The sequence below is a fragment of the Centroberyx gerrardi genome, chromosome 18 (genome assembly GCF_048128805.1).
Source record: "Centroberyx gerrardi isolate f3 chromosome 18, fCenGer3.hap1.cur.20231027, whole genome shotgun sequence".
Lineage (NCBI taxonomy): Eukaryota > Metazoa > Chordata > Actinopteri > Beryciformes > Berycidae > Centroberyx > Centroberyx gerrardi.
In genome coordinates, this window is record NC_136014.1 from 3,211,573 (window position 1) to 3,228,046 (window position 16,474).

The window sequence follows — 16,474 nt, forward strand, 5'->3', positions numbered from 1 at the left end:
TTTTTTAATCATGTGTTTTGAAAAGTGCTAGATTATTACATGGAGACTACTATAAATATTTTACTGCGTTATTAGTGGCACAGTTGACTCCTACAGAGATCGATTAAATGAATGCAGTAACAATTTTAGTTTTGAAAATTGTAGTTTTTTTTTTTTTCCCCAATATTTAGTATCAATGATTTGTGAATCTTTTAGGATGCATATGAACTTCCAACTGCTATAGAAAATAAAATCTGTTTAAAAAGACTTTGTACTGTTTGATTAGCAAAGTTACTTGCTAGCACATTTAATTACTGCCATTAATCCACATTTTGAACTTCTGTTAATTGTGTACATTCACACTGATGAGAACTACACATGGCATTACACATTTATAATTTCTATCAAATATTACACTTCTTCAATCCTCTTCAATACCTCTACCTCTTCAATCTTTGACAATATCATTCATATTCCAACATATTCCATAAATCTACAAACATATAAATGCTTGATCGTACTAATCCTTTGTTCTGTGCAGTCGATGAGCACTGACGTCATTTTACCTTTAGAATTTCATAACATTTCTGGTCCATGTGCAGCATCAGTTAACTTTTTTGGTGAGGTAAATGTCATAATTAGATCGGTTATTTTAATATCAAACTTACCAGTGAACAAACCCTCAGAGAAAAAAATAAAGCAGATGAAGAGAGTGATGCTTCAGGAGGACGACGGAAAGAGAAAGTGAGAAAGAAGTTTTCCTCCTCTCATTGTTCCTTCTGCATGTTATCTGGAAGGACACCCATCCTTATCCACAACAACAAACTTCCCGTCTTGACACTGAATGTGACTGGCTGGTAGATACGAAACACATCTAAACCACTTGACCTACAACCCAGGTGTCTGACAAGCCCTCTTGTTTCATCCTCTTCTAATTTGCATTTCCTTTATTTCAGCATTTAATATTCAGAATAAAAAAAAATACACCTGTACTGTCTTAAAATGTGGATATTAAGCTGGTATTTACCTGCTATTTGGATATTAAATGTATTTGCATGTGTAGAAAAATCATCTGAAGAACAAAACATTTACTGTATTGAGTTTTGTCCCAAAATGAGATATCCACTATTTGGAAAAAGTGACACCTAATCTTACAAATCATTGACAGAACTAAATTAAACAAACAAATGAAAAACAAATTAAGGATAGTACACCTATGTATTTGTAATTGTATTTGTAATTGTAATGCTTCTACAGGGTGGATCCTCCATGCAATAGATGCAATACTAAATGATGAACAACAGGAAACATTTTATTCCAAAATGGATAAATAGCATTTTTGGTATAGAACTCTTCAATTGTAGGTGTATCCTTTGCAATTTTTTTTGCCATATCATTGTCTGTCTTCTTGTTTGGCAATTGTGCAAATACCTTTTCTATACCTTTTTATGGATTCTACTTTTGGGGTTTGATTCCTCCAAAATCCAAACTGTATCACTCTTTCTTTACCGTTCTTTTTGTTTGCTCAGCACTATGTGTGTTGACGGCCAACCGCCCCTCACGTTTTCACCAGGTTTACAAACAGTCTCTAACCTGGTTGATTGGAAGGGCCGCTGGATGGCTGTTCCTGGCCGTAAATGATTGACACCGTCCTGACTTTTAAGAGAAAAACATATGGAACAGAGTCAACACTTCATATCATACGCAGGAAACCCAAACACCCACAAGTCAGATAAAGGACTATCCTTCTAAAAGAGATATTTCAATGTCAGGCAGGGCCGTTATGCTACGATTAAAATATATAGTTACCTTTTGCAGATCATACATTTATCAAAATAAAAAATGACAGTTATTTGTGGTGAAGGAGGAATTGTTTTATTGCTCTACTTAGTGGTATGATGATACATATTATCTTTGAGTCACAACCAATAATTTATAACTATGATGAGTACAATATCTTAATGTTTATAATAGGTTTCAGCAATCATTCAACACAGGCAGCACAGTAATGCATCTAAAGCATGTTCAAAGTTCAACACACAAATAAGTTATTTTTAAAACAGTGCCTAAATATATGTAGCTCTACCTTAGTTTCTCAACAAAGCAAAACAGAGCTCCGTCACAATCTCACATCAGTGCATTTCAAATTCACTCTTACTTATATTCTCGAACAGCTAAGCCTCATCCACCTCAAGCTGTGTCTGCACACTCGCCATTCACCACCGCACAATCATTTGCTGTAAACATTTCTTTCAGAATGTATGACAACCAACTGGCACCTCTTGGTATTATCTGCCAAAGGAGCTAAAGTCATACTTGCATTACAAAAAGCTGTTCAGATTTAGTCTCCAAACCTTAAAATGTCGTCCTTTCCACCTGCCATTAACGTGTGTTTCGAATCTGAACTGGGTCAAGGTATGATTTAGCTGGGTTACATTTAAACCTGACGTTAAAGCTGCAATATGCAACTTTTTCACATCAATACAACAATAAATACATAGGATTTATCATACATGATCATGTCTGTCTGTCTGTGACCCTGTGTGTTCATGCCTAAATCCCCTTGTTTGTGTGTGTATTGGGACAGCAGCGCTACAGTATGAACGCTCTGCAGTGAAGTAAGTGATGAAATTTTGAACACAATCAATCGTCATGATGGCTGGGCAAATAAGGCCCAGGTTGAAAAATAACCAGAATTATCCTTTAATTTCGAAGGGGACCCCCTGGAATACATTACAATAAATGTGAGTATTTAACCAGTGGCGTTCATTAATTCAGCCAAATCTCATAGCATTAGATAACCTGAAAAAGGGGAAACCGAATCAATAGGAGCGCAACGTCTTGTGACTAATGCAAACCTCAACAGAACCTGAGAGTTAAACAAATAGACCCATTATAAAACTACTGGCAAAAGAAACTAAAATAGACTGCAGCGATTGGAAGAGCCATAACTGGGGTCGGTCTGTCCCGGTGAAGGGAGGAGAAGCGAGCTCTTAGCTTGAACTGAGGAGCGCGCGGGATCCCAGCACCCAAATCCACTCTGGAATGCACCTCATCAGTCCATACTGTAAAGGATGTAAAGACCGAAGAACAGAGACAGAGAGAGAGAGAAAGAGATGGTCAAAGAAATGAAATACTACACATTTTACGACTTAGATCCGTTTGATTTTCTCGTTTTTGACTCTTGATTTGACTTTTCTCTGTGATTCCAGTATTCCTTTGTATTACACGGAATGGTATTTCTCAGGAACTTTAGTACACAGGGTGTCCGAAAAGTCTCTAATCATAGCAAAATCGCTCACTCATTCGCCGGCTGTGCTTGACATGCCCCTAGCCAACTTCCAGACATTTGCAGACGGTGTACCATGTTTCTCGCAAAGCATACCCAGATCGACAGCTGTGCGGGCATCGGTAATTTGCTGCTGCAGATGGATTTTCACAGAATAGATTTTATCCTTCAGGAAGCCCCAGAAAGCTCTGGATCTGAGCGCCAAACTCTCATAATCCCCCCTCCTCCCTATCCGCCAATTAGGAAATGGACAGCCTCATGGTGTCCAAAAAGAGCGATTTTCCTATGATTGCGGACTTTTCGGACACCGAACCGAACGTCTGTACATACACAGCTGTTACGCATTACTTGGACATTAGTAGTTGTACCAACCTGCAGTGTGTGAGGCCAGTAGCCGGTGGTCCTATGAGAAATGCCCAGGGTGGAGATGGCATGGCGAGCGTACACCTCTGGCTTCGGTACCAGCCAGCCGTCCACCGATGATGATGATCGTTCACTTGAGGCTACCTGGGTACATGTGTACACATACTATCAAGCACTGACTGTGATTTACGCTCAGGGTATGGGTTCTTTCAGTTTGTGTGACATAGACCTATGCGTAGCGGTGTAAACACAGAAGTGGGAAAGATTCAAGTAAACGTGCGACATCTGGATGCGCGCAAGCATGAATGTTTTTGAAAACAATGGCTGTGAAGATTTCTGCTAAATAATGGTGTAAGTACAGGTCTTTTCCAGTCACTGTGTGATCGTTTGGCTTCAGAACACTTGGATTGTGCTGCATGAGCTGTATGGAGTAATTTTATGGTCATTTTTTGCTCTTTTTGGACTCTAAAGAACTGGTCCCCATTGACTTCAGTTGTTTTGGAGGAGGCTGCTATAGAGTTGTGCTGGCAACCTCCCTGTGTGTTATGTGGGCAAACAAACTTCACCTGTGTTTCAACTGGCATGAGGGTGAGTAGATAATGACAGAATTTTAATTTTTGGATGAACCATTTCTTTAAAGGTTCCACAATCCAAATAAAAACACTGAAGAGACGGCAAAAACAACTGATTGACCATCTACTCCACATTGCTCTACATTTTAATCAGCTGCATCTGTATGCATTATATAATATCTCAATACTGCTGTATTGCTGCCCTATACTTGTAATTAGTGATAGCAGGTAGCTACCTGGAAAGGAATCAAACTTTGGACGAAGATCCCCTTGCAGCCGTACTCGAGGTGAAGAGCTCTCGAGAAATGATCCAGGTAACCCTGGAGGACAGGAAAAGAAATGGCAAAGAAATTATGATGTAAAAGATACAGTTGCAACAGTGTGAGTGTTTGTGATTATGTTTGTGTGTACTGGACAGAAGAAGTGGAAGAGAGAGAAAAACTTGAATATATTTGCGGGTGTGTTAGCCCTGATACATTTACCACACATTTCAATACAATTTCACCTTTTAAAACTGGTTCGCTCTGCTTGCTTTTGCCTCCCATTGGGTCCTTTGGTGGAAAAAATTAAGCAGTAACTGATAAACCAGTATTATAAACTGAAATGTTATGAAATGCTGGATTGGATTGTATTCCACAATGAAGAAGTGGACCCTAACGATCTGGAAAAGCTCTTCAGTCATGTTCGATGATGTATGTATGTTTGACAATAAGTAAGGCAGTTTTAAAGAGTTTTATTGAATTTATTTTGTGCCGTAAAGCAATTTCCCACCAAATCCAAATGCTATTTAATGCTGCCTTGCTTATCGGAGAAGGTACATACGTGGTAGACCATACCTTAAGATCATTTACGAATCCTTAGTGTCTACTGGTTAATGCGGCATACAAACGATCCACCAAATGGCAATTTATTTCAATAAAATTTCAATGTTTAGAATTGGTTCACATTGCTCGCTACTGCCCTCTATGGTGTACTTGTGGGATTGTGGGAATAACAAGCAGTCCAGTTATAAAAGTTGAAATTTTATTGAAATAAAGTGCTGCTTGGTGTATTGGATGTATGCTGAATCAAAAAGTGTCTCCTAATGATTCATAAAAGGTGTTAAGTCATGTTCTATCAGGTATGCATATTTCCCGATACATTTTTGAATGGAGTTTGGCATGACGTTCCCTCCATACATGAGAGACTGGCACAAATCGGGGCTGTGGGTGTGCATCCTTGTGTGCGTGTGTGTGTGCGTTTATGCACAAGAAACTGATTCTGTTAGAGTGTCGTCTCACAGCAGAGGCGGTGAGCGCCACTCTTCCGGATAAGGGTCGGCAGCAGGCGCCCGACGATATGTTGACCACGGCCCCTCTGCTGCGCTCCACCATCACTGGCAGCACCAGCCTGGTCATCAGAGTGGCGGCCGCGACGTTCTTATTCACCATATCCAGCAGGGCTTGCTCGGACATTTCGATCAGGCTCTGAGGGAAAGCCAAGGACTCGTCCACGCAGTTCACCAAGAAGCCCACGTCTTTCCCCCTCAAGGCGTCCCTGACGGGCTTGCCGGCCACCTGACCCTGGGTGACGTCGGCGACCACGACGACGGTTTCCACCCCGTAGCTTTGAGAGAGGGACGCGGCGGTGTCTCGGACGGTGATGTGGTCCTGGCTGACAAAGACGATGCTGATGCCCTGCCTGGCAAGCTCCTCCGCGTAGGCTTTAGCTAAAGCCTCGGATGCACCTGACAGGAAAAGAGGATCATGTTCGTGAGGCGAAGTCGGGTCAGGAAGCATTAACTGCTGCACAGGAACATCAGTATGGCCTCAAATGGGTAGATTTAGGTTTGTAATTAGGTCAGTCTAATTAGGTCAGTCTAATTCTGCATTCACGTCATACAGGAAATACAGGAGACATAGAAGTCACAATACTGTTCACCTCAGCTTTCAGATGGTGAATACTACTAGAAAATACTGTTCACCTCAGCTTTCAGATGGTGAATACTACTAGAAAGTACTGTTCACCTCAGCTTTCAGATCTAAATACTTCTAGAAAATACTGTTCACCTAGGCTTTCAGATGGTGAATACTACTAGAAAATACTGTTCATCTCAGCTTTCAGATGGTAAATACTACTAGAAAATACTGTTCACTCAGCTTTCAGATGGTAAATATTACTAGAAATGATTGAAGAAATGATCTTCATCGCATAAGTTATTTTGTCATTACTACTCTTAAAATGCCATGGCAGGACACAACTACTTGCTGGATTTTTAGTTTGTGGTTGACACTGCAATGTTGGATTTGCTGTAGAACATGAACTCAAATGTATCATCACTAAGTGCATGCGGGTAAAGTGTGAAAAAGCAGGAGGAATGCTTTTAACTGTCAAATTATACTTGCAATTATTCCTGTGTGACACTGTGACGTGAATACCAGAATAAAGACAAGCAGAAAGAAGATGTGATACTCTAAGAAAGTCTATGTTAGATTTGAATCTTTCCCTTCTGTCACATTAATTATGACAATTATGACATCATGCATTTAGTGGCATTCAGGGATGTAGTGGAGGCTAAACCCACCTGAACTCAGGCTAACAAACATTTATGGCTTAAATACATAGTATACATTATCATAAGTTATATCAAACTCATGCAATTTATATGAGGGGAAAGCACAAATGAATGCTTTTCTGGAAGTATTGATTTTGTTCATATTAGTGGGGTGTTTGCCATATAATGATTACCAGCTACAGGTTATCTATTTTTTTTATTTAGCACTACATCATGAGGTGTAACTGCCCTGTTTCTGGGCTATTTCTGGCTGGTGGCAACAGAATAAATACAGGCACAGGAAGATGTGCTATCCTAAGGTCTAGGTTATATTTGAATTATAAAACACGTTCCCTTCTATTCATACAACTATGGCACGACGCATTTAGTGTTTCTGTTGTGCAAAACCTGCTGCGGTCCTTACCATACACGACAGCCCATTCACCAAAGCGCTGGGCCAGCTTCTTGCCTTGGATCATTCTAGGGAGGAAATGCACCTTGACTAAGATGTAGCAGTCTCTCAGTAGGACGGCTGCTTTGCTGGCCGTGTAGAGAGCGCCGACCAGAGCCAGGGTTTCAACGTACGAATTGCATGACCGAGCAATTTCTCTGTACAAAAACTGAAAGCTGTCAACAGCCGCCATAGTCGACAATGACTGGTCAGGTTGTTGCTTAGCTGATGTGACAGTTAGCTACTGTAGCTTGCGCTCTAAAAAGCTTAACCGGTCAATTAACCTCGTAATTTCAAACCTTAACATTAGCTAGCAACTAAGACATACACATGAAACATTTTGTTGTTCTACATAGCGACTTTTTCCCAGTACATAAGCAAATATCAGATAAACCTGACGTTTCTGCAGGTGGACAATCCGGAAAGACGACCAAAACATGGAGAATCACGTGACAATGTTGCCAGAAGTTTACAAGGGCTGGATGCTGCATTCAAGGACCCATGGGAAAACCGTCGGAACGCGTATTACGGTAAAGCAACAAATTGGAAATGTTCACACGTTCACACCAACTCGTTTGAAGCCGTCAATTCCCCGTGACACGAATTTCCTGTAGACTCTGGCTGCTTCTGATCAGCCCTTTCACACTTAACACACATGCACTTAGTGAGTGATACATTTAAATTAATGTTTTACAGCAAATCAAGCCTGGCAAATATCTTACTTCTGAGCTCAGCAATCCTAGATAAGACTTATCACGCATTCAAGTGCTTTTGGTCGGGAAATCATAACAATATGGACACCAGAAAAAAGTAGCTTTTTATGGCTTTTTTTTATTAGAGAAATCAAGCAGTAGAGCAGTACTAAGTTGTGCAGAATGGAGAGGATAAAATGTGTATCAGCCATGCTCTCCGCTCCAAACGTCACACCTCGACAACCACTATCACAGATATACCCCGACTTCCCCAGTCATATCTCCTACTTTGTTGGGTCATTCATGTCAGCTCAAGTGTAGCAACGATATTTCCGACAGTACCTGAAGGCACATTGGGCTTGTTTGACCATCCCACAATGCACCGCAGTTAACGCTGGATGCAGGTTTCCATAGAGACGGGGCTGTCACAGTGGCAAGTCCGGCAAAATGGTACCTGGCTGAAAAGCTGTTATTCAGCACGAAAACAAGGTATGGAATTATCATGTACCGCGTATGATATCTTGTTTAGTTGTTTTTGCAGAAGCGTGTTGTTTAGTTTCCCAATATGGCCGCAAATGTTGGCATTTTGCATGTATGTTACAATGCTGCATTAGCTAGCGTTAGCCAAATTAACGAACACAAGCACACCTGCTGCCGTAGAAGTTATGTGCCAAACTCTTGTTAGCTCGTACCTTGGTTGACATTAGGCGTAATTAAAGTCATATGCTAGCTAGCTACACCAAGCTAACTAGGCAGGGATAACTGAATTTTCTGTCACCCCCCAAAACACACATACATTTGCCCTACATTTGCAGACAGCAAAGCCCTAGAAAACCATCAACTATCCCTGTTCTCTTCCTTTTGCAGAAATGTCTGAGTTGTCAGCTGAGCATGAGGTGGAGCTGCAGTCCCTGCTCAGGCAGCTGCTGAAGAGCATCAAGGACAGGATCTCTGGCGCTCCATCCGTCGAATGTGCCGAAGAGATCCTGCTTCACCTGGAGGAGACTGACAAGAACTTCCACAAGTAAGTCCAGCGGACACAACACAACACAACCCAACACAAAACAGACCGACAGACACACAGAGGTTCCGCAGTAACTTTAAACCAGCTTGATAACGTTTGTGCATTTGTACATTTCTGTAAAGGGAGCAAATCAGCAGGTTACTAGTATTGTGCAAGTCTTGATATATTCTTAAATCAGTCCAATAATTAGGTTCTACACATTTTGTCATAGTATGAGTACTGTAAGTAGTCTGCTGATATTGTTAATCTTGGATGAAACCAAGACTATGGTTATATCAACCATAATAACCAAATATCAACCAGATTGATATTTAATATTTCTACATTTGACCATTTTCATGCCAGAAAATGTTCAAAAATTATTCAGTATTTCCCCCAGAATTGTATTCTTGGCAGTGTGGAAAAGCCTCTGAAACAGCATTTAGACCATGGGAACACTGAAACTCACAGGATGATAGTGATAATAATATCCATGCATACTTAGGTGGAATCTGATCAAAATGTTGCATTAGAATCAATTCAGGATAAGGGCTTCTCATAGACAACTAGTGTAGTATTGATCAACTCTACAATAGATATGTAAAAAGCGAAACTGCATCATATCCATCAGAGCATAGGTGGATAACACTGACTGGCTGATACCTAATTTTTTTATTTAAAAAAAAAAAAATAAAAGGCCAATATCTGCCCAAAATATCAGTCTAACCCTACTAACTACCATGCCTCTCCTTCCATTACCAGTTATGAGTTTGTCAAGTACCTGCGTCAGTATGTGGAGAGCTCTTTGGGAGCGGTGGTGGAGGAGGAGACCGAGAACTTGGCCAGAGGAGACGCGCAGCACGGCATCGGCTCAGGTCACGACACCCTGATCCATGTCGTCACCCGAAGGACCAGGGAGTCAGCTGAGTGAGTACAGACCTCGGGAAATGATAGAGTCGAAGACGAGAACAACCCGTCATCCACAAAAAATGGAATAGACAGTTAATTAGTCAGTAGCAGTTGCGAAGTCTAGCCTCTCAGAAGTGATTCAATCAGGAGAGACTAGGATGAATGCTCAAATGAAAAACTTTATTCATGACATGAAACGAGATGGAAACTTTGGCGTAAGCTCCATGGAGGAACTCCTCCCATTCGTGGAGGAGTTCCGGGATGGACATGGAATTAGGATGTCCCCTGGGGAGTTCCTCTGGAGCCTGGACATTGGTGGTGATGGGGTGGAGGAGGGACGAAGGTAAGCACAGCGACTGGAATGACAGCAGCATACAGCATAGTTCTGTGAGTAGCACAATAGCATAGTAGGTGACGTGTGTATACTCCCGTCACTTAGACGATTGGCTCTCTGAAAAAGAGAGGGAAGTGATGGCTAACTCTGATTGGTTCTCTGGAAAAAGAGGGAAAGTGTTCACCAACTCTGATTGGGTAAAGAGAAAGCATGAATGAATGAATGATAAGTAGTTTTCCTGATTGAAATTGCGTAATACTTCACTAACCTGCTTGTTTTCAAACCAAACAATGATAGCTGGGTCAGCTTTTGGTATACAGTGTTCCCATGTTAGTAGCTTATGCCCCTAAATGTAAATGATGGCACTTAGTATCCCTTGAGTTTCACGATATTGATAGTTATGGGCATTTTCAATTATTTTCATAGATCAGGATCCTAAACCTTTTCCATGCGCTCCTTATACTGAGTTCCAGAGGGGTCGAAACGTCAGAATTTCCGACTTCCTACTAGGAAAAATGCAATGGAATGGCCTTTCAAGTCAGAATTTCAAGTAGGAAACTCGGCAAGATTTCTTAACCCAGAGGTTATATTATTATATTGCCAAATATAATAATATAATCTCTTGGGTGTCAGTGTTTTTCTCCTGGTTTTACTGAATTGGACCAGCTGGGAATTTCCAATTCCTGACATTTAATGGAATGCAGCATTAATCTTTCACTTTAGTAGCACATGTCATGCACTCTTTGGGAAAACAAATCACCACAGAGCCTCTGTGTCGGCTGAGTTCTGAATCATACACTCATACACTCTCAGATAACACACTCTGAAATACATTTCTCTCACTCATGGTACACTAATGCACTTTCTCTCTCTCCGTGACAGATACGAGCAGATGATGCAAACCCTGAAGAACACCATGATCGTGGTGGTGGAGTCTTTAATCGACAAATTCGAGGAGGACCAGCTGAGGAAGGAGGAGATGCACCGCGAGAAGCAGCACGGCCAGTCCAACAGCCAGTACACCGACAACTGCTCCGACAGCGACTCCTCCTTCAACCAGGTGAGTGACGGATACACACTGATGGAAACAACAGTATGTGCAGGTCCTTAAAAAGTCTGAAAAAGTCTTAAATTATCTCAATTTCAGGCCTAAAAATTATGGAAATGTCTTTTAGAGGTCTTAATTTTCCATCAGATAATGACAGGTTTATCTTCATATTTATCTCTAAATGCAAATATGGAATTAGATCATGGTGTTGACATATTCTGTACATCCGGTGTAGTTTAACCAAAAGATGTGAATGGGACCGGCAGTGCTGTTGGTTTTATTTTCTTATGTTGGATTACATTACTGCACTTCCATTTGGTCACAGTAAGAGCCACATGCATGTCAACTCTTAGATTAACACAGAACAGAGTTAACACAATATGACAAACACGAGGACATCATCTCTCAAAACGATGAATTTGCTGTTGTCCTTTTTCTTCTACTGCCCATTTATAATTTCCAACACTGCAGACTTCTGGGATAGGCCTTGGATTAACCACAACTCTTTGTGTAGCTTAAGCATTCATAATAGCTGAAATAAAGCACAAATATTGTATCTCAGATTCAATCGCTGGACTAGCATTTGGCTTGGCTGCTGTTCTTTGGACAGCCTGTTCTTTTCCATGCACTCGTGTTGATTTATGGCGGATTGTAGGGCAAAGCGTGGATCTACCCAGTGACCTCTGACTTGATTGGCACGTTGCTATCACACAGTGATGAAAGCTCATTATAAATGTACATCACGCTCAAAAACTCTTCCACTCAGGAGCACTTGTGTTTTATCTTATTTAATGTTGTCTCCCTAGTTGTTTTCCAATATTTCCAACAGCTGGGCCTATTGCATCTCCATTTTCTTTTCCAGAGCTATGCATTCATCAAACAAGAGCAGCTGCAAGCCTTAGCTGAAAAACTTGACTCCAGCAGACCCAAAGAGGTAGAAATGGTCGCTTATTCATAGATATGACAACATTGTTTTATTGTCTTTTTGCATAGTTAGTGCACTGTGGATGCATGCGTAGTGCTGTGCAGGTGATGTTAACGTGCAGTGCAGGTTAGGTGATGTTTCTGTGGCGTGCAGGTGCGTTGGGAGGCGCTGCAGGCCCTGTGCTGCGCCCCTCCGTCTGATGTGCTGAGCTGCGAGAGCTGGAGCAGCCTGCGCAGGAACCTCTGTGCAGCCCTGGCCGAGCCCGACCCCGACCTCAGCGTGAGTCCTCGAGCAGCTTCATCCACTGGCTGCAGTAGCTGGATGCTTACAACAGCTCTGTGGATTCTGACCTGCGGCCCGCAAGTTCACATTGTTGTTATTTATAGGGTTAGTTATAAAAATGACTCAGGTCATTTTTTACTGACAATTTCAGCCATAGAAACAATTTACCAAAAAAACCCACTTGTTTGGGGAGAAAACAAGAGCCCATAAGTAACAAATATGTCACTTTGTTTTTGTCCTGCAATTGTAATGCTCCCCTGTGGCCAATACTGACTAGAGACTAGAAAAACACACAGATGACAACTGATCTTCAAGTTTAAAGGATATGTTTGGCGATTTTTGGACCTATATATACTTTGACTCTTACATACCTGTAGTACTTGGACCCACAGACAGTATTGGCTCGTGAGTCAACTCTCGTTGCTAGGCCTCTTGCTGCTAACAATGGGTCCAAGTACTACAAATAAATTTGTGGTCAGAGGAGAAAAGCGAATACAATCATGAAACAAACACAGACAAAAGACAATGTGCAGACAAAAGAAAACGGAGTCAAAGAATTACTAATATGGGTAGGAAAGTACGAGCATATTTGCAGTTATTGAACAATGAACCAAAATTCAGGTAACAATAAGGTAATTCAGGTAACAATTCTGAAAGACAACAAACAAAGACCTAGGGAACTTGTCTTCACTGTTTTCTGACTCATCACCTGATTTTAAATGAGTAAACTGTGTGTGTGCGTGGGTGTGTGTTTACTGATAACTCATGCTTTTGCCGTCTCCCTCACCCTCCCTCAGGATAAGGTACTTCGGTTCTTTGCCAAAACCTTCTCCTCCTCACCATTGAATGTGACACGAGAGATCTACACCAGTCTGGGTAGGCCAGTCTAACGCGCTCGGTTGCATTACTGAGGCTGCATTGCCATGTATCTGCATTTATGAAATTGCAAAGCGAAGGCATTTTTCATCGTTAAAAATGGGTTCCGACTGGTCATGGAATTGCTGGAATATCCATGGAACCTTGAGAGGTGTTTTCCAGACAGGGAAAGTCAGGGAATTTGATAAATCCTCTGGTGAAGTCAGGGAATATCAGGAAATTTTACAAATGGTTCACTTTACAGGAATGTAGCAGAGTGTACAGTATGTAGAGTGGAAACCAACATTAACAAACCCTGAAGGAAGAACATTTTAAGGACATGGAAGTGCTCAGATATGGAAAGTCAAGAAAAAGTCAAGGAATTTTACATCAGAGCCACAGTGGGAACCCTGCCATTGTCATTTGTCATTTCATTTTTAGAATACTTGTCCATGTATTATGTATAATAGTATATATTTTCCATTTTGTCTTTTGACATGCAGCTAAAAGTGTGGAGTCTAATTTCCTGTCTCACAAGCTGAGTTTTCCAACTGGCTCAGCTGGCATCGATATCAACAGACCTGACATCAGTCGTCTTCTCAAACAGGTACAGCATCCTATACCTGTAGAGTGTGTAATAATACAAAAGGTACTCCATTATGCCCAACATTACGCTGCTGTTGGAGCATGCAGTTCCTTATTTATGCAGTTGTTTGTATCAGTGTTACCATTGTCTTGTGAGAAATACTACCATGGGACATATAACCATTTGAATACAGTGTACAGCTTCTCCTGTTCTTTATTTTCCCACATCAGTTAAAAAATCATCTTAACTGGTCTTCATTAGATTTTAGAGACAAATAGAATATAGATAAGAATAGAGCAAACTGGAAGTATTAAGCATAACACAGCTGACAATTTCAACACCAGAACATATTTAGTAAAAATATAAGGATGAAAACTATATTAATTCACAGCATTTATGCAAGGTGTGCAAAATGACAGCAGGAGCACATACTGAGGCAATGAAAGCGAATGAAAAATCTGACAAAAAAATGTACATATGAAAATAGTAGTGTATATGCAGTATGCAAATAAGTTAAGATATATGCAATATATACAAATGAGAAAATATTTTTAAAAATCAGAATATTTTGTGATAATATTCTTTGTTTCTTTTGTTTTATATTTTGCTCTCTGTCTCTATCTGTCTCCAGATGCGATTGATGAATGACTTTCAAAAGGAGGTGACGACCTTTTGGATCCGCCACCCAGAGAAGTGAGTTGTCCCCCACACGACTTTTGGATTTTCCCCAAATTTCTTTTCATTTATTTATTGATTATCACAAGGGGTAACTGCATTGTTTGTACAATCAACCAATGCCAAAGCCAAAAGAAAACACTAGCAGACATTGCAAGTGGCCCTACAAAATTGATATTCATTGTTCCATGAGAGACTACAAACGTTAACCTTTTTCACATTTGTATGCAGGGTTCCCACTGGTCATGTTTCATTCATTCATTTCTGGAATATCATGATATTTTGTATTCCAGACAGGGAAAGTGAGGGAATGTGATAAATTCTCTGGGGAAGTCGGGGAATATGAGGGAATTTTACAAATGGGCCACTTTACAGAAATATACCAGAATGTATTTTGTTTCAACCTACTTCATGCATTGCCTTAGATGGTTTTCAGCCCAACTGGAGTGGAAACTAGAATGCTCACCCCCTTTAGAAAAAGAACATGAACAAACCAGGAAGGAAGAACATTTTTTAGGTAACGGAAAGTCATGGCTCAAGCTTAACATATTGACTCTGGTCTCCTTCTTCCTCCCCTTCTCTAGGTATATGGAGGAAGTTATAGAGAGCACTTTCTCCCTCTTGTCCTTACACCCAGAACACGGCTTAACCTCACCAGGGACTGAGAAAGCCCTGGAACCCGTCCACCTGCTGGCCTTACTGGATATTAAAGCTACCTGGTTTAAAAAGTGGATGGTGTGTATTGCTACTAAACAAGGGTTTGTGTTTTGTGTTGAGTTTGTTGTGTATAGTAGTGTGTTCTGGTGAAGATATTGCATAATATTATTGCTTTGCTTATCTCTTTCTCTCTTTTTCACACTTTATCTCTCTCACATATTGCATCACATATCCTGTTTTGTCTTTTCCTTGATCTCCCCACCCCTCCCTCTCTCAGCATGGTTACTACAGTAGGACTGTGGTTTTCAGACTCCTGGAGAGAAAATACAAGTCTCTGGTGAGTGATTCAATCAATGATCAGTAACTCTCTCACCCACTTCTTTGTAGAACCTTGGTTTATAGGGTGTCTGAAAAGTCTGGCGTCGTAGGGAAACAACGAGCATCATAACTGCTTGTCAGAAGTGAAATTCGAACCCATGCCTCCAATTTGAGACCACTCACAAGAAAAACTAAACTGTCGCTACCTCGCCTTACAGCCAAGGTGCGTGAACTAAAGTAAAAGTAAAAAGTAGAAAGGAAGAACAAATTCAGCTACTCTTGGAGGCCGATGGATGAACTAGAAAAAGGTAGAAAGGAACAAATTTAGCTATCCTTGGGCTCCGATGGATGGACTAGAAAAAAGTAGAAAAGGACAAACTTAGTCACTGTTGGACTTTGATGGATAAACTAGAAAAAGGTAGAAAGGAACAAATTCAGCTACTCTTGGACTGAATTTATTCTTTCTTTGTACCTTTTCCTTGTTCACCCATCGGCTTCCAAGCGTAGCTGAATGTGTTCTTCCTTTCTACCTTTTTATAGTTCTTGCACCTTGGTTGCAAGGTGAGGTAGCGACAGTTTTGTTTCTCCTTTGAATTTGACCTCCAACAGTAGCTGAATTTATACTTCCTTTCTGCCCTAGACCACTCAGACATCCTAACCACTAGTGCGGGCAAAACAAGTGCAATAAGAAAAAATATATGGTGTTACTTATCCCTGTGATACCAGACTTTTCAGACTTTCAGAATTGTTTTGTGGTGCACTGAACCCCTAACTCTTACTTGGCAAGATGTTTTTGGGGAAATCCAATGTTTACTAGCCTTGTTCACTACTAGTCCTACTCCTATTCACCTGCCAAACAAAATCAAAGTCAGTGTTTGATAGAATAGACAAACTAAACTAGAGAGGCGACTGCTGTGAATTTCGCACCCTGCATTCGTGGGTATGTGTAATTCATACAGCCAAATCGCTCAGGTCAACTTGGGTGTCTTCGAAACACCGGGGG

The 16,474-nt window shown here is 40.9% G+C and overlaps 2 protein-coding genes across 2 annotated transcripts in view; one reads left to right on the plus strand and one right to left on the minus strand.

The window, feature by feature from the left end:
* Positions 1 to 1,842: 1,842 nt before the first annotated feature.
* hsdl1 (hydroxysteroid dehydrogenase like 1) lies at positions 1,843 to 7,588 on the minus strand. The gene is made up of 5 exons (XM_071910563.2): positions 7,161 to 7,588; positions 5,484 to 5,929; positions 4,440 to 4,523; positions 3,641 to 3,775; positions 1,843 to 3,044 (listed from the first exon to the last, which is right to left on the minus strand). The coding sequence occupies exons 1-5, from the start codon at positions 7,378 to 7,380 to the stop codon at positions 2,973 to 2,975; spliced, it is 957 nt and encodes a 318-aa protein (XP_071766664.2). The 5' UTR covers positions 7,381 to 7,588; the 3' UTR covers positions 1,843 to 2,972.
* A 1,160-nt stretch (positions 7,589 to 8,748) lies between these two features.
* Positions 8,749 to 16,474, plus strand: part of tbc1d32 (TBC1 domain family, member 32) — a 107,982-nt gene continuing 100,256 nt past the window's right edge. Inside the window, exons 1-10 of the mRNA XM_078289717.1 lie at positions 8,749 to 8,903; positions 9,645 to 9,809; positions 11,008 to 11,185; positions 12,036 to 12,107; positions 12,252 to 12,377; positions 13,178 to 13,256; positions 13,739 to 13,842; positions 14,453 to 14,514; positions 15,081 to 15,231; positions 15,431 to 15,490. Of these exons, the coding sequence (XP_078145843.1) occupies positions 8,749 to 8,903; positions 9,645 to 9,809; positions 11,008 to 11,185; positions 12,036 to 12,107; positions 12,252 to 12,377; positions 13,178 to 13,256; positions 13,739 to 13,842; positions 14,453 to 14,514; positions 15,081 to 15,231; positions 15,431 to 15,490 (1,152 nt within the window). The remainder of the gene's footprint in view (positions 8,904 to 9,644; positions 9,810 to 11,007; positions 11,186 to 12,035; positions 12,108 to 12,251; positions 12,378 to 13,177; positions 13,257 to 13,738; positions 13,843 to 14,452; positions 14,515 to 15,080; positions 15,232 to 15,430; positions 15,491 to 16,474) is intronic.

What these genes read in the sequence shown, in the direction of transcription:
- hsdl1 (XM_071910563.2), bottom strand. Translation starts at nt 7,380, where the DNA reads ATGGCGGCTGTTGACAGCTTTCAGTTTTTGTACAGAGAAATTGCTCGG. An exon ending in TGAATGGGCTGTCGTGTATG is followed by an intron (nt 5,930 to 7,160) that starts GTAAGGACCGCA and finishes TTTTCCTGTCAG; the next exon opens with GTGCATCCGAGGCTTTAGCT. An exon ending in ACTGGCCTCACACACTGCAG is followed by an intron (nt 3,045 to 3,640) that starts GTTGGTACAACT and finishes CATCCTTTACAG; the next exon opens with TATGGACTGATGAGGTGCAT.